Here is a 17,573-nt window from a genome sequence, read left to right as displayed (position 1 = left end):
TCTATGTGCTGTATACTAACGGTGTCATAAGTACTACAGTTAACTACCTAAGTCTAATGACCATAATATTAGGTTATATTCGTTTTCATCAAAATATTTCAAGATTGGTAATTTAAATCCCGTGGAAATATGAATGTAGACGCAAAAATCTCTGCTTTTGAGCACTGAAGGAGAAAAACGTTTTAATGTCTTGCTCCAATTCGGGGTCTATTGGTTCATTACAGTCCTCTGGAACCATTCTGGCCAAATCCTTTGGTAACGAATGACGTAAGGCAGATCTGCTTTCAGGCTTGGGTAACAGATACCATCCAACGGTATATAGCGTAAAATGCTTCCTAATGTCTTTTTCAACTAAAGGCGCTATTGGTTCATTATAGTCCTCTGGAACTCTTCTGGCTAAACTTAGTGGTAGCAAATAACGTAGCGCAGTTCTGTTTTCAGGCTTGGGTAACAGAAGCCATTTAACAGAAAACCTGGGCAAGTCTTGCGTATCCATCTGTACTTCATTGTCGGTATTCTCTAGGTCCGATACCTCATGAGGTTCAGTATCAGTTTCGTTATTTTCTAGCCCACCTTTCAGTAGGAAATGCTCCCTAATACGTTCTTCCATTTCGGGCCCTATAGGTTTTTCACAGTTCATTGGTACATCTTTTGCCAAATTCCATGGCAATACATAACGTAAGGCAGCTCTGCTTTCCTTATTGGGTAACAGAAGCCATTCCACAGAAAACATGGATTGCTCTAGCGTCATTAGCCCATCTTTTAATGAGAAATAGTCCCTAATGTGTTTCTCCAATATGGCTGATATCGGTTTGTTGCAATCCTTTGGCACAGCTAATCCCAAATGCCTTGGTAAAGAATAACGCAGCGCAGCTCTGTTTATAGGATTGGGTAAAAGATACCATTCAACGTCACCCAATGAGAAAAACTTCCTAATACGTTTTTCCGTAGCGGGCACTATTGACTTATTGTAGTCCTTTGGCACAGCAATGGCCAAATTCCACGGCAACTTGCCACGAAGTTGTCCTCTGTTTTCAGGCTTAGGTAAGAGAAACCATTCAAAAGAGAACATGGGTGGATCTACCGTCTCAGTGTTTTCTTCAGTATCGGTATTCTGTGGCTCCGTTGCTTCTTGGGTTGCAACCGCAGGTTCGTCCTCCTTGCTGGAAAGTGCGCTGTCTAATGATTTCTTCTTGGGTTTCTCCTGGGCTACCTCAGTAGATGTGACAGTGGCAGACAGCCCAAAGGCCACAACTACACAGAGCTTCCATAACATCTTGAAGGCTACCATCTTGGTGTAGTCAATAGAATGAGAATCTTGGTTGACCAGCAATACTTGTTGTCATGCCCTATCCATAGTACTATTCCAATTCATGGTACATGCGAGGAGAATTATTCAAGAATATACATCTCTACAATAGTTGCTCGTATATCATTGCTGCTAGGTTATGTGGTGTCTCATTGACACTGAATAAAACAGGGCGGTGTATTACATATATTACTACTTAACTACAGATGTAGACAATGTGGATCTACGTCCATGACTGATCTTCTATCAATACTAGCGGCACAAACACATGAATCTATCTAGTAACTGAGCTCCAGACTAAGCTTGATTAATCTCAATACTTTGTTGGGACCTAATCTCGGGATGTGATTACCAGATTCTCGAGAGAATAGACCCATATCAGAGTAACGCAGTAATGAGAATTATCAGCATCCACACATTGCAGATACCAATGTTCAATGACATAGCCAAGTACTTCGAGTATAGATGCATTTATGACGGATGCCTGGGTACCACTTTTTTGTTCATGTCACTAGCTATATTCCCACCATCTAGGGTTTCATTACCTTGAATGTTACCCCTGACGCCATGTATCTCACTACGTTTAATACAGATCACTGTTAACATCCATTGATAGATTCTGGTAACACGTAGGCCAGGAACAGAGCCGAAGTCTGTATTCATATGGACACCTAAAGGTTATCGCATGACACAAGCATCCAATGGGTACCACAGTGACGCTAGAATCTATATGTTAGCACATAGAGTTACATCAAAATTTTGTAGTTTCTAATGACCCATATTAGCCATTGTACCCGACAGAAGCCATGTGGCCTACATATGTCACTAACTACAGTCGATGGCACTCGTGTATATAATTCTACACTCCACTTTGGCAATATCGGTATCAACAAGTGTTATCCATTGTTTGGACACTAACAACTGCGGTGACCAAAGATGTTATCCTGTGCTATGGGTATTGCTAAACCCTAGAATGGTGGTACCCACTAATGTACCACTGGGACAGCATCTAATGTCACTGTGACTACTCCAAGAGTGACCGCACTATAAACAACGCTAATTGAGCTCCCACACTACTCTACGACACTCTAGATGGCGATCATAGTAGAACACTGTCTCTAAACTCTCTTTCCAAAATACTCCATCAGCTCCACCCCCTTCCTCCCCGTCATCACCTTATACCACATACACTGCCACTGGTGTTCTCCACCCCGTAACCAATGCGACCTCATATGTGCCCAGTCCAGTGGCCATATGGCACCAAAGGCAAGGTAGAGTACCGCCACTAGCCAGGCCAGGGTCAGAACAAATATCCAGGGGAGCCGTATGTCGTATTGGAGCTTGCCGACCTGGGAGAGGAGATTGGTGAGGGGGTGGTCCTGAGAGGTGGCCTGCTTGTCCTCTAGTACTTTGTTCAGGCTGTCTAGGAACTCGTGACACCGCTTAGTAGTCTTCGTGTTCTCTATACTATAATCTCCCTTCTCCTCCTCTTTCTGTTGGTACCCCTCCAGATTGAATGGGTTACCGTAGCTGAACCCATGTCTGTACAATACCGGTAGTACCCCGGTACATGATACGATTGATTGGCATCCACATAGGCCATTGCCTTGTCCGTGCTCACCCTTCTTGCACTTATTGGGGTCACATTGTCCCTTACAGCCCCGGCATTCAATCTGTTGGAATGCCTCTGACAGTGACTCTAGTCCTGAATGAAGTGCATCTGATAGATATAGTACCCATGAGAGGTATGTTCCACCGAAAGTGGCACTGACTACTGTATAGAGTTCACCTGTTAGGGGGGAGAGGTACTGGCACTTCTCAGTGAGTGTTGAGAGGCTACTAGTGGTGGTAGTAGCATCGGAATATGCGACGGCAGCAGTGCCTTTATCTCCCTTAATACCTATTAGTGCTTCACCTACACTTCCTCTGTACTTCCCTCCATCACCATCCTTTTTTGGTATCCACTCTATGTTCTTTACTTCATCCCGTAACCCAGAGGCACACCAGCCGCAAAAGTATTTAGTCTTGTTCTCCTCAGATGTCTCACTGGGATTCCCTGTGTGATCACACGTCTTTTCATCACCGCCCTTTGGTGGTATTCCCTTGTCCTTATTTCCAACACCACCCCTAAAGAACCCAAAGACATCACCCAGTACCTGTGGTGTCGTAGCACTGAGTGCTGCTGTGACTCTCACTAGTGTATAAACACACGACTGCATCATGTTCTCGTTACTAAAGAAGTAGAGGATCCCATAAAGGCGTTTGCCGGTATGGGTGATTCCTTCCTGGAAGTGCCCTCTAAAACCCATTGGCAAGGGGCAGCACTGGCCGGAACCATTACAGTGTCCTAAGTGGGATGCAGCGGGAGGGTATGGCTGTTCACTGTTATCGTTTCGTACTACATCACAACTAAAACCTGGTAACCTGTCCTCGAGGAATGCCTGGAGGGGGGATGGGACACCAGTGGTAGTGGGTTGGAGGCATTTCTCACAGATAGTGGACTCTGCTTTTTGGCCGCACTTGGTGGAGTGTTTGTCACATGCGCTGCACTTGGGAGAGTTGCAGATGGAAAGGAGATTGTTGATGGCATTGAGTAGTGTGGTGTACTCTTGGGAAACACCTTGTTGTATGACGTTTTCTACCTCGTTGGTAACCACTGCAGGATCGAATATTACACCTAGTGCAAACTTGTCATTATCCACCTCTTTCTTTATCAGATCCTTGACCCCCTTCTCCAATGCCTCCAATGCATCACGTACTCCATTGATAGCCTCACTTATCTTGTTCTTACCCTGATCGAAATCATTACTATTTGCCGCCCCTAGTGCTCCCTCTAACTCCTTTAGTATTCCACTACCACCACCCTTCGTCAGCGCCACTAGTTTCTTCTTAGCCTCCGCTAGTTTCCCATTCAGCCCATCCTTCCCATTCACCGCCGTTTCTAGTTCCCCCTTAGCCTTCCCCAGTTCCGTCTTAGCCCCCTCTAGTTTCTTCTTCACCCCCTCTATAGCCTCCGTCTTCTTCCCTTCCAATGCCTCCTGGGCATTACCCAATTGTACCACCACTTCACCAATCTTCTCTAGTACATCTTTTAGTGCCCCCGGAAGATCTCCTGATTTCCCCTTAGGCACCCCATTCAATATCTTCTCCAACTCCCCTACCCTCTTTTTCCTATCATGTTCCATGGGGTCACACCCCAGGCACATCCAGCTAACCACATCCTTCCCAAGCACTCCATCCCCATACCTACACTCACGCCATTTTCCTCCTTGAGCCACTTTAACTGCACATTGCTTCCTAAGGAAGTACAACTGGTAGAATAGAGCCCTAATGTAGTGTACCACCTGGTTGTATGCTTGGATGGACACAGTGGGATATGTGAAGGAGAAGTGAGAGTTGGAGTACAGGGAGTGAATGGCAGGACCAGTGCTGTTAGTGCCTTTGAGACCACCCTGGATACCTATGAGTACCAGGGGGCAGTACTGGGTCACTGCTTGGAAGTGGGCAAAGAGGTTGTATTCATGTACTGTAATGGGAGCTGAGCGGCCTGTCTGGTAGAACGAAAGCTGTTTTTTGTCTCCGACATCTGGTGCTACCCTTTCCAATATTCCTTTGGAATGCTCCAGTATCTGTTTATATGCCTGACTATAGGGCAATGCACTGAGCCAGTAGAGGATTTCCCGGATGGTCTTGGGAGTGTTAGTGGTAGTACTAGTAGTACTCTCAGTAGTCTTTTTCTGTAACCCGGTAAAATAGGCACATGATAGAATGTAGAGCTTGTACAAGGCGCCACATTTGTGGGTGTTAGTGTCAGTAGTACTAGAGTCGTCACCATTCTTGAAGACAGTAGCGTTGCTGCAAAATGCACCCCTGTCTACGGTATGTATGTATCCTGCATAGTTCATACCAGCTGGTTGTCTGAATGTATTAGCATCATAGTCCCCGCCATGGGCAGTACCACCATTACCAGTTTCCGGGAATCCCAAATATAACATACCCCTAATCCCATCCCATATGACAGCATCCCACCTATTTCTAGGGCCACTATTATTAATCATACCCCTAGGAAACCCTAGGGCCTGTAGCCATTGGGACAGGGTACCATCATCTAGACCACTACCATCTAGGATGTGGTTGTTCCACCGGGGACTACTTGAATGGTACTTCCCAGTCCAATACATATAGGTAATTCCACTCCAGATGAGACATACTGACCCTAGTAAGATACGGGCACCCAACGCTCGCTTTTTACTTGTGTTTCTATCAGACCACTTTGGCCAAACCTGGTATTCTCTACCAAAATACCCATCATGTACCAGTTTCACCTTATATGCTGACACATAGCTCTCCTTATGTTCATAAATACCAAGGCTGGCGTTCTCTTTGTAACATATACACTCCTTCTTACACTTCGTACAACCCGTACAACAACACTTGCAGCATTTGCCTGCTAACGCGCATTGACATTTGTCAGGACTACAGGCACTACCACCACCACTAGTACCACACTTACACCCTGAATCACTATCACCACTATCACTACACCTAGTACACTTCCTGCCCAGTGGTGTTCCTTCGTCGTCCGGCCTGGACACATTCCATTTCATACACCCACAGTCTGTGCACGGCTTATTTTCCTCCACATCCTTGAGATACTTGCAGCCATCTTTAGTGCCATGTTGATATCCATTGACACCCTTCTGGCACGTGCCCTTGTCAGGACACTTATCTATCCTACTCCACCCAACGAGTGCACTGAGTACCTGTGCCAGCTGGTCTATATAGGTCCGTACCACTGCAGTACCACCTAGTCCCTGTACCAGAGAGAATAGTCCATTGAGGCACTCTGTGACTCTCCCTTTTGGGGGGCCATTGTTCTTTTCAGCGCCATTAGACTCACCTTGATAGCCTATAGGACACCATGAAGTACTGTATACCAGTAGTGGTACTACGCTAGTACTACTTCTAGTACTGTCTACTTACCATTGTACTCCAGTTGTACTGACTGCAGTAGGTCAGTCACTGCCGCTGCCAGGCCACATATGCATTCTGTACAGGGGTGAGTCTATGAACGCTGTGGCGCCGAAGGCGCCCCTTCTACACGGGCGCGTATATACAGTAATGTCTACAGTAACTCACCACCATTGTCTTTGTTCAGTTCTTTACCATCCTTACCAGTTACCCTCAGGACCCAGTCAATGGCCTCCTTCAGGTTGGTGGGAGGCGTGGTAAGGCTGTTGTAAGGCCAGGTAGAAGTCCCTGGTGCCGACATTATTTTACCACCCCTTGGTGAGAGAGTGTCCAGTAGCACGGGTAGTCAGTGGCGGTATGGCTATCAGGGTGGAATCCTATATAATACGGTGGCGCGCCCTAAGGACGGTACTTGACGGTGGCCGTTACGGAGGCGCGCAGTGTGAATACAGGGGATTCCACCACTAGTAGTGTATCTGTAGAATAATATGGATTATCCAGTACCGGTAGATTCCGTACAAGCAATTCAGCATTCCGCTATAACAACGGGATCACCGCCATAGTACTACTCTGGTGGAATCCCACAGAATAGTATGCGCGCCACTGTAACGGTTACTGTCGCGCCGAAGGCACCCCTTCCACACGGGCGCGCTTAGTATATGTAGGATTCCACCCCGATAGCCACTCCACTACCTCACCACTGTGAGTACTACTGAGTACTCCTAGAAGCACTGATAATGGCTTCGTTTAAGCCCTACTCTTCCCTGACAGAGGCACCTACCAACCTGAAGGAGGCCATTGACTGGGTCCTGAGGGTAACTGGTAGGGATGGAAAGGCACTGAACAAGGATGGTGAGTTACTGTAGACATTACTGTGTTATGCGCGCCATATATAATAGAGGGCGCCTTCGGCGCGACAATGCCCGTTACAGTGGCGCGCCCACTTTATATAGTCTCACCCCTGTACAGAATGCATATGTGGCCTTGCGGCGGCAGTGACTGACCTACTGCAGTCAGTAGAACTGGAGTACCATGGTAAGTGCCCAGTACTAGAGTAGTACTAGCGTAGTACCACTACTGGTATACAGTACCTCATGGTGTCCTATAGGATATCAAGGTGATGTTAAGAATGGTGCTGAAGGCGACAGCAAGACTACTAAAGGCGCCAGTGCTGACACAGTGAAAGGCCACCTCAATGGACTATTCTCTCTGGTACAGGGACTAGGTGGTACTGCAGTGGTACGGACCTACATAGACCAGCTGGCACAGGTACTCAGTGCACTCGTTGGGTGGAGTAGGATAGATAAGTGTCCTGACAAGGGCACGTGCGTGAAGGATGACAAGTTACATCATGGCCTAGATGGCTGCATGTATCTAGATGATATAGCGCCAAGCAACAAGTGTGAGAAGTGTGAATGTATGAAATGGGACGTGAAGAAGCCGGACCAGGAAGGAACACCGCTGGGAAGGAAGTGCCAGAGGTGTAAGGGTAGTGGTGATGCACAGTGTAGCTGTAGTACTGGTGGATGTAGTCCTGGCGAGGAGTGTCAATGCGCCAAAAAAGGCAAATGCTGCAAGTGTTGTTGTACGGGTTGTACGAAGTGTAAGACGAATGCTAAGTGTAGTTGTGTCAAAGAAGAGGAAAAAGGCTATAGATCAGCATATCCACACAAGACGACTCTAGTAAAAAGTTCATACGTAGAGGATAGGACTGCATACATCTTCCATCCATGGAATGACCTCGATCCATCAACCAAGCCGGGATATCTATATTTTGACGATAAATTGACCCCCTCCCACCGCCGTCACCAATGTGCCCAAATCTTACTAGGGTCAGTATGTCTCATCTGGAGTGGAGTGACTTACATGCATTGGACGGGCAAGTACGCCGCGGGTAGTCCGTACTGGAACAACCACATTTTGGATGGTAGTGGTCTAGATGATGGTACACTATCCCAATGGCTGCAGGCCTTAGGGTTCCCCAGGGGTATGCTTAATAATGGTGGGCCACAGAATAGACTAGATAAGGTCATATGGGATGGATTTAGGGATAAGTTTTTCTTGGGATTCTTGGAGCCTAAAGGCCTTAGTGATAGTGGTGAAGCCAATGACCAAAATGGTAACACAGCCAGAAGTCCTTTCGGTATGAATTATGCCGGTTTTGTACATACTGCACATAGGGATTCATTTAACAAAGATGCTACTGTCTTCAAGAAGAATGGCAGTGCCTCTGGTACTACTGGCCAAATCAGTGATACTAACCAGCACAAAAACGGTGCCAATTTCAAGCTCTATATTCTATCATGTGCCTACTTTACTGGATTACAAAAGAAGGCTACTGAAAGTACCACTCACAGTACTACCTCTAACACACCCAAGACCATCCGGGAAATTCTATACTGGCTTAGTGCATTGCCCTATAGTCAGGCATATAAGCAGTTACTGGATCATTCTAAGGAATCATTGAAAAAAGTAGCACCTGATGTTGGAGACAAAAAACAGCTTTCCTTTCTTCAAACAGGCCTTAAACATCCCATTACTGTTCATGAATACAACCTGTTTGCCCACTTCCAAGCAGTGACCCAGTACTGCCCACTGGTCCTCATAGGTATCCAGGGTGGCCTCAAAAGCACTGACTCTCCTGCCATCCATGCCCTCTATGCCAACACGGAGTGCAACTTCACCTATCCAGCAGTGCCCATCCAAGCATACAACCAGGTGGTTCACTACATCAGGGCTCTATTCTACCAGTTGTACTTCCTTAGGAAGCAATGTGCAGTTAAAGTTGCTCTAGGAGGCAAATGGCGTGAATGTAGGTATGGCAGTGGCGTGCTTGGGAAGGGGGTAATTAGCTGGATGTGCCTGGGGTGTAGCCCCATGGAACATGATAGAAAGGGGAGGGTTGAGAAGGTAATGAGGGAAACATTGGGGAAGGTGAACGAAGAAGTAGCACTGAAGGTAAAGGAAGTATTACAGGCTATAGGGAATGTAGTGGTACAATTGGGTAATGCCCAGGAGGCATTGGAAGGGAAGAAGAAAGAGGCTATAGAGGGGGTGAAGGCAAAACTACAGGAGGCTAAGGAGGGACTAGATAAGGCTAGGACGGCGCTAGAGGAAGCGGCGAAGAAAGTGAATGGGGATGGGCTGAGTGGGAATGAACTAACGAAGGCTAAGACGAAACTAGATGCGCTGGCGAAGAATGGTGGTGGAAAACTAGGGGAGGTAGTGCAGAAATTAGGGAAGGCAACGAGTGATGATTTCGATCAAGGTAAGAATGAACTATCCAATGCTATCAAAGGAGTACGTGATGCATTGGAGGCATTAAAAGAAGAGCTAAAAGATGATAAATCACCACTATATGGCAAACTACCAGATTGGGTCAGAGAGTTGTTCCACAAAGCCATTGACAAGTTCATCTCCATATGCAACTCTCCAAAGTGCCCAACCTGTGACCAACACTCCACCAAGTGTGGCCAGCAGGGGACTCCTACGATGTGTAAGGAATGTGGCAATATGACCACCACTGGTGTCCCCTCCCCCCTCCAGGCCTTCCTCGAGGATCGGTTACCAGGCTTTAGTTGTAAAGAGGTACCGGACACCGAGAATCCAGAGTACCCTCCTGCAGCATCCCACCTACGACACTGTGGTGGTTCCGGCCAGTGCTGCCCATTGCCAATGGGTTTTAGAGGGCAATTCCACATGGGCAGCATCGCTGACATGACGGGCTCAAGACTCTACGCCATCTTCTACTTCTTCAGTAACGAGAACATGATGCAGTCGTGTGTCTATACACTAGTGAGGGTAACAGCAGAACTCAGTGCTACTACACCACAGGTACTGGGTGATGTCTTTGGGTTCTTTAGGGGTGGTGTAGGAAATAAGGAGACAGGAGAGACTAAGAGTGGACAGAAGAGCAAGGAATGCACTCACTCAGGCGACCCGTCTAAGAAAGGAAATGACGATTACTTTTGCGGCTGGTGTGCCTCTGGGTTACGGGATGTAGTGAAAGACATTGAGTGGATACCAAAGGGAAAGGACAGTTACAGGGAGACTGTCGGTAGAGCCCTGATAGATATTAAGGGCGACAAAGACACTACCGTTTCATATTCCGGTGCTACCACCACTAATACTTCCCTCTCACGACTCACTGAGAACTGCCAGTACCTCTCCCCCCTAACCGGTGAACTCTATACCGCAGTGAGTGCCACTTTCGGTGGAACATACCTCTCATGGGTACTGTATCTGTCAGATGCGCTTCAATGGGGACTAGAGTCACTGTCAGAGGCATTCCAACAGATTGAATGCCGTGGTTGCAGAGACTGTGACCCCAATAAGTGCAAGAAGGGAAGTCACGGTAACAAGGGTGGTGCACAATGTCTATGCCAATCAATCGTATCATGTACCGGGGTACTACCGGTTCTCTATAGACATGGCTTCAGCTATGGTAACCCATTCAATCTGGAGGGGTACCAGCAGAAGGGGGAGAAGGATGGAGATTATAGCATAGAGAAGGTGGATACGGGGAAGAAGCAGTGTCATCAATTCCTAGAGAGCCTAAGCAAAGTACTAGAGGACGAGAAGGGCGCCTCTAAGGACCACCCCCTCAGCAATCTCCTAAAGCAAATCGGCCAACTCCAATACGACATACGGCTCCCCTGGATCTTTGTGTTGACCTTGGCCTGGCTAGTGGCGCTACTCTACCTAGCATTTGGTGCCATATGGCCACTGGACTGGACATATATGAGGTCGCATTGGTTACGGGGTGGAGCACACCAGTGGCAGTGTATGTGGTATAAGGTGATGACGGGACGGAAGGGAAGAGTAGTGCTGGAGGGGGTGGAAAATTTTGGTCAATGTTTAGTAGTGCTTTTAGTAATGTTTTAGTATCATGGTTAGTAAATGTTTAGCAAGGTAGTGGTAGAATTTTTGGGTAGAGTAATATGTGTAGTAGTACCTTTTGGCGACTACATAGTAACTGCTAACTCTCTGTCTCACCTCCCCTTATCCTGCACAAAGGTGTATTTAGTGGGGCCATAATTTATCTTGGAGTTACCCTGGTGGGGTTTATAGAGTATGGGGTAGTGTAGTGGTGGGGCACTTGCTGGTGGCTTGAAAAGTGGGTTTGGCAATTGCTGAGCACTACGCTATCCCTACCATAATCGGTCACGGAATCATTATGGATCAACTAACCCACCTTCAGCACTCCTGTCGTGATCACTGCGGATATCCTGATAGAGGTAGTGAAATGTACTAGTGGAGAGTGGGAAGTATAATATGATGCAATCTAGAGGAATACATATTGTAGTACTAACACTGAATATCACTTATGTACAGTACTCTATAACAATGTCACTTCCATGGGACATTATGGATACCGTGGTTAGTATGCTGTACCATAGTAGTCCATAACAGGGGAACAACCGAGTAGTATATGTGTGCTAATGACCAGTGTTGTTAATGCGGCAATACAGAGGGTCTATGGATATACTGGATGCCAGTGTTAGTAAGGTTAGTCTGTGGATATGTGGTGTAGAGTAATAGTGTATATGTATTAGGGTAGTCTGGTAGACAAGTGTATTACCTATGACATTATGTTATATTAGTTCTCCTTAAGTGACTCCATTATTGCTAATTTACAAATGCAAATACCAAAAACGATTAGGCCTCTGCTTCTTCTCAATCACTGTGAAATGCTCTCTAATAAGTTCTTCCACGTCGGGGCTTATTGGTTCATTACAGTCCTCTGGTACCTTTGCAGCCAAATCCTCTGGCAACGAATTACGCAGGGCGGCCCTGTTTTCGGGCTTGGGTAACAGATACCATTCAAAGCAATACCATAAAAAATATTTCCTAATGTAATCCTCCACCTCGGGCTCTATATGCTCCATGCAGTCCTCTGGAACCTTTTCGACCAAATCCTTTGGTAACGAATTACGCAGGGTAGCTCTGTTTTCGGGCTTGGGTAATAGATACCAGTCTACGGTATATAATGACAAATAATCCCTAATGCGTTTTTCAAACACAGGCGCTATTGATTCTCTACAGTCCGATGCTACAACACCTTTCGAAGCATATGGCAACCTGTCACGAAGATGTTTCCTGCTTTCCTCCTTGGGTAAGAAATACCATTCAAGAGAATACTTGGGTAAATCTGGGATATCAACCTGTTTGTTGTTTTTACTGAAGAATCTGCTTAGGAAGGATCCCTTCTTGGGTTGGCTCACATTAGTGGTTGTGGCATCCGCAGAAGATGACTCCTTCTGTTTCTGTTTCTCAACCCAAGAAAAATGATTTCGAATATATTTTTCTGTTGGTGGAGCTATTGGCTGATTACAGTCCCTTGGCACAGTATTTTGCGCAAACCAAGGCAACCTCTCACGAAGACTTGCTCTATTTAGGGGCTTGGGTAACAGATACCATTCAACACTGAACATCGGTGGATCATTTGGATCACTGTTTCTTTTAGTGGTAATCCTGGTTGCTTCTTTTACTTCCACTGGCTTAGTCCCAGGCTTTTCTTTGTTACGTAATGATCCATTCTCCAATTCTTCCTTCTTGGGTTGCTCCTGGGCTACATCGGTAGCAGTGGCCGTGGTAGAGACCCCGAATGCCACCAATACAGAAAGCTTCCATAACGTGTTTAGAGATACAATCTTGGTGAAGTTAGTAGGGAGTAAGATAACTAACTGTTGGAACTATAGTTGTTGTCATGCCCCAGGTATAGTAGTAGTAACAGAGTGTTAGGGGTTGCTCTTCTACGCAGATTTCCCAGCTACTGTATGATTGGTATACATGTCATATGAAAACAATGTAATTGTCTTATTCTCAGGCACCGTTCAGATCACAATCATTAGAGGTGCTCTACATACCAGTGTTGATACAGTATCGTTTATAAGTAAACGTTAAAAACAGGAACGTGGTTGTTACGATCAATATGGCGTCGGTGGCATGAATGTCACAATCTGTATAACGTCAATTGTATGACAGATCACTTGCTACCTCACCAAGTACTATAGCATTCATATAACAATGGTATACTATGACCTCATATACCAGTACAGTGTCAGGTACTGTAGGATTGTTACTTTCCACCATAGATGTATGACGTGTTATGTGCTCATTTCCACGGGATCACGTTATAAACAACGGTATAATGACATATTCACCTACGACCAGTGTTGCCTAAAAGATACCTTGTCGAAGCATAAGTGTTTTATAGAGATGCCATAACGCATACTTTATTACACTGCTTACTTGATAGCACTTAAATAGAGCTATCATTAACAAAGTAACGTGTTGTATCACATTACTGTAGAGGTTATCAGGTTGCTGTTAGAAGGTGTATATCTAAATACGCAGACAGTTGTTATACGTACTAAGTACGTGTATGTATGGCATAATAAGAATGAGTAGACAATGATAATTACTAAAAAAGTCATAAGCAGTACAGTCAGTTATACAGGCATATATTCCGTGATATACCGGTCTAAATGTATCACTGTAATCAACTACAGCAGTAAAGCATCGCTAAATTAAAGTTATCATGTCTGTATCTAGATATTCTAGGGGTTTAAATTCACGTTGAACTATCATATCAAGACAGACGCATCAACTTGTGATGTTACACACTGAATGAGAAAAATTTTTTAATATATTGCTCCACTTCGGGTTTTATTGGTTCATTACAGTCTTCTGGTACCTTTGCAGCCAAATTAGATGGCAATGCTTTTAGAAGATATTTTCTGTTTATGGGATAGGGTAACAGATACCATTCAAGAGGGAACATAAGTAGATGCGCTGTCTCAGTGTGTACAGGCGCCTCATGATGTTTGGTGGTAGGTTCTCCTTTCTTACCTAAGAATCTGCTTAAGAACGACTCTTTCCTGGGTTGCTCCTGGGCCACATCAGTAGATGTGGCCGTGGCAGAGAGCCCTAAAGCCACAACTACACAGAGCTTTGGTAATCTGTTAACATTTACCATGTTGTTGGAGACAGTTAGGGATGAGATTACTAACGGTTGGAGCCAGTTGTTCTTATGCCCCCCATTCATACTAAAAGCGCCAGGTAATACAGCATCCCTCCTCAATGCAGTTCTCTAAGATATTTTGCAGTATATATATTTAATATGAGATTATAATGATTGTATAATTGTCAAGCACTAAAAATCACCATCATCACAGGTTTTCCGCAGAACAATAATAGCCAATGGCCTTTTCAGATAATTATCACGATAAAAGGCTTCATCTTAATACGACTGTAACAATATGTATAGCGTCAATGGAATGATAGACAAGCTTACTTCACCAATTGCTATAGTGTCCTGTTAACAATGACATACTGTGGTATACATACCAGTACAGTGTCATAGGCACTTAAGATGTGCTGTTGTCCACTACGGAAAGATATTCCAAGGTAGATCATAGACGAATGATGTGCTCATCTGAATGGTATACATTATAAACAACGATATAATTAAATGTTAACCTAGGAGCAATGTTACCAAGAAGCTACCTTGTCCAATCATGATAAGTATTTAATAGAGATGCCATAATGCGTGACAATATCAATCCGATCACTAGTAAGCACCACTTGTAGTGATAGTAGTAACAGTTGTGCTATACCTGCCTGACAAATTGATTCCTGAGTAACATATACAGTAATGGGTGTTATACTAATAGTGCAAGTAGTGATACCTTTAGTAAAAGATTGATAAACGTTTCATAAAGGTATAGTAGCATTATTAGTAAATGTTTCATAGGTCTTTAGTAACTCACTTAGTCAAGAATTGCTAGCTATTTGGGTAGTGATCTAGTACTGCCACAGTGGTACCCCTGTGGTCCGGACCTACATAGACCAGTTGGCACAGGTACTCAGTGCACTCGTTGGGTGGAGTAAGATAGAGAAGTGTACTAATGGTGATGATGAGTACTGCAAGAATAATAACCACGGCAATGGCATTAATCGAGACAAGAAAAGCAATAGCAACTGCGGGTATCTAGAGGATGTACAGCGGAATGATCCGTGCGACAAGTGTGGTTGTATGAAATGGAAAGAACCTAATCCGTACCAGGAAGGAGTTCAACTGGGAAGAAGGTGTACAAGGTGTAAGAATGGTGGTGGACAGAAGGAGAGTCATTGTAGCACTCCAGGTAGTGGTTGTAGTCCTGGCCCCGGGTGACTTCCTCCTTCTTTTTGATCACTGCACTGAGACTGCTTAAGAACTCATGACAATGCTTCTTCCCTGCGTCCACCTTCTCTATGCTATAATCTCCATTCTTCTCCCCCTTCTGCCGGTACCCCTCCAGATTGAATGGGTTACCGTAGCTGAAGCCATGTCTATACAAGACCGGTAATACCCCGGTACATGATACGATTGATTGGCACTGACAGAGTTGAGTGCTCTTAGCGTCCTGAGGATTACTCTTCTGTCCGTGTTCACCTTTTTTGCACTTATTGGGGTCACATTGCCCTTTACACGCATTGCATTCAATCTGTTGGAATGCCTCAGACAGTGACTTTAGACCACCTTCAAGTGCATCTGATAGATACAGTACCCATGAGAGATACGTGTTACCGAAAGTGGCACTTACTGCGGTATAAAGCTCACCGGTTAGGGGGGATACATACTGTGGCTGCTCAGTGAGTGTTGAGAGGTTATTAGGGGTGGTAGTAGGATTGGCATATGCGACGGCACCAACGCTGCCTTTGTCTCCCTTAATTTCTATCAGGGCTTGTCCTACACTCTGTCTATACTTCCCTCCTTTATCATCGTCTACCTTTGGTATCCACTGGATACCTTGCACCTCATCCCTTAACCCAGAGGCACACCAGCCGCAGAAATACTTCTTATCGTTCCCCTTCTCACCTGGATTACTAATGTGATCACACTTTCCCTTCGATTTATCCTCCGCCTCTTCTTTATTTCCTACACCACCTCTAAAGAACCCAAAGACATCACCCAGTACCTGTGGTGTGGTAGCACTGAGTTCTGCTGTTACCCTCACTAGTGTATAAACGCACGACTGCATCATATTCTCATTACTGAAGAAGTACAGGATGCCATATAGGCGTTGGCCAGTACAATCACTGGTGCTACCACTATAGAATTGATTTCTAAAACCCATTGGCAATGGGCAGCACTGGCCAGGACTGTTGGTGTGATGTAAGTGGGATGCAGCAGAGGGGTATTCTAGCACCGATGCAAGAGTCCCATTTCCCCCTTTCTGATCCCTATCTTCCTCTTGTTTGTCTAGCAACTCTTTAGTACTTTCACAACTAAAGCCTGGTAACCTGTCTTCCAGGAATGCCTGGAGGGGGGAGGGGACACCAGTGGTCGTGGGTTGGTGGCATTTGTCACAGATAGTGGGTTTTGATGGTTGGCCGCACTTGTCACTGTGTTTTGCACATCCCGGGCATTTGGGAGAGTTGCAGATGGAAAGGAGGTCTTTGATGGACTTGAGAATTGCCGAATAGTGTGCTTCCAGTTTAACATTGCGCAAATTTACTTCATCTCCGGCGTTTGTTAGTGTTCCTACATGTCTCAGTGTCTTTTTAGCTTGCTCTATAACATCCTTTTCATCTTGTTCTGCCCACTTCATAAATGCTTCCAATGCCTTCTGTAACCCATGGATAGCAGCACTCACTAGGTTCTTACATGGATCAACATCCGTACCGTTTTGCTTCCCAACTGCATCCTTAGCCGCCTCTAGTGCCGCCTTAGCCTTCGTAGTAGCCTCCTTTAGTCCATTCAGTGACCCTGCCTTCTCCTCTAGTCCATTCACTTTCTCCGTCTCCAATTTTCCTAGCACCTTCTGTAGTACCCCCTTTAGATCACTCCCAGCATTCACCTCTGAAAACACTCCATTCAGTGCCTTCATCACTCCCCCTAGATCATTATTTCCCGTATCCAACCTCTCTTGGGCATTACCCAATTGTACCACTACATCACCAATCTCCTCAAGTACATCCACTAGAGACTTCATCAATGTATCATCTTTCCCTGTTCCATTCGTTACCCCCACTAACCCCTCCTTTACCTTATTTACCCTACTTTTCCTATCATGCTCCATGGGGTCACACCCCAGGCACATCCAGCTAATTACCCCCTTGGACACTACCCCCTGGCCATACCTACATTCACGCCATTTCCCTCCACAAGTCACTTTAACCGCGCATTGCTTCCTAAGGAAGTACAACTGGTAGAACAGAGCCCTAATGTAGTGAACCACCTGGTTGTATGCTTGGATAGATACAGTGGGATATGTGAAGTGGCATTCTGTGTTAGCATAGAGGG

The 17,573-nt window shown here is 45.5% G+C and overlaps 5 protein-coding genes across 5 annotated transcripts in view; 1 reads left to right on the top strand and 4 right to left on the bottom strand.

The window, feature by feature from the left end:
- Positions 1 to 72: 72 nt before the first annotated feature.
- On the bottom strand, positions 73 to 1,331 carry BBOV_IV006420 (SmORF protein). Its single transcript, XM_001610519.2, has one exon. It carries the CDS (start codon positions 1,289 to 1,291, stop codon positions 113 to 115), a length of 1,179 nt encoding a protein of 392 aa, XP_001610569.1. The 5' UTR covers positions 1,292 to 1,331; the 3' UTR covers positions 73 to 112.
- A 1,047-nt stretch (positions 1,332 to 2,378) lies between these two features.
- On the bottom strand, positions 2,379 to 6,620 carry BBOV_IV006410 (variant erythrocyte surface antigen-1 alpha subunit). The gene is made up of 3 exons (XM_001610518.2): positions 6,449 to 6,620; positions 6,293 to 6,358; positions 2,379 to 6,218 (listed from the first exon to the last, which is right to left on the bottom strand). The coding sequence occupies exons 1-3, from the start codon at positions 6,579 to 6,581 to the stop codon at positions 2,428 to 2,430; spliced, it is 3,990 nt and encodes a 1,329-aa protein (XP_001610568.1). The 5' UTR covers positions 6,582 to 6,620; the 3' UTR covers positions 2,379 to 2,427.
- A 368-nt stretch (positions 6,621 to 6,988) lies between these two features.
- On the top strand, positions 6,989 to 11,242 carry BBOV_IV006400 (variant erythrocyte surface antigen-1 alpha subunit). The gene is made up of 3 exons (XM_001610517.2): positions 6,989 to 7,132; positions 7,250 to 7,315; positions 7,398 to 11,242. The coding sequence occupies exons 1-3, from the start codon at positions 7,018 to 7,020 to the stop codon at positions 11,162 to 11,164; spliced, it is 3,948 nt and encodes a 1,315-aa protein (XP_001610567.1). The 5' UTR covers positions 6,989 to 7,017; the 3' UTR covers positions 11,165 to 11,242.
- Positions 11,243 to 11,913: 671 nt separating this feature from the next.
- BBOV_IV006390 (SmORF protein) lies at positions 11,914 to 14,339 on the bottom strand (the record flags this gene model as incomplete). Its single annotated transcript, XM_001610516.2, has 2 exons — positions 13,944 to 14,339; positions 11,914 to 12,975 (listed from the first exon to the last, which is right to left on the bottom strand). The coding sequence occupies exons 1-2, from the start codon at positions 14,328 to 14,330 to the stop codon at positions 11,914 to 11,916; spliced, it is 1,449 nt and encodes a 482-aa protein (XP_001610566.2). The 5' UTR covers positions 14,331 to 14,339.
- A 957-nt stretch (positions 14,340 to 15,296) lies between these two features.
- Positions 15,297 to 17,573, bottom strand: part of BBOV_IV006380 (variant erythrocyte surface antigen-1 alpha subunit) — a 3,937-nt gene continuing 1,660 nt past the window's right edge. The window contains exon 2 of the mRNA XM_001610515.2: positions 15,297 to 17,573. This exon is cut by the window's right edge and continues 1,391 nt beyond it. Within this exon, the coding sequence (XP_001610565.1) occupies positions 15,337 to 17,573 (2,237 nt within the window). The 3' untranslated portion in view covers positions 15,297 to 15,336.

Source organism: Babesia bovis (genome assembly GCF_000165395.2).
Source record: "Babesia bovis T2Bo chromosome 4 map unlocalized Chr4_1, whole genome shotgun sequence".
In the NCBI taxonomy this organism is placed as follows: Eukaryota; Apicomplexa; class Aconoidasida; order Piroplasmida; family Babesiidae; genus Babesia; species Babesia bovis.
The sequence above is the reverse complement of the archived record's forward strand: the minus strand, read 5'-3'. Positions and strand labels throughout refer to the sequence as shown.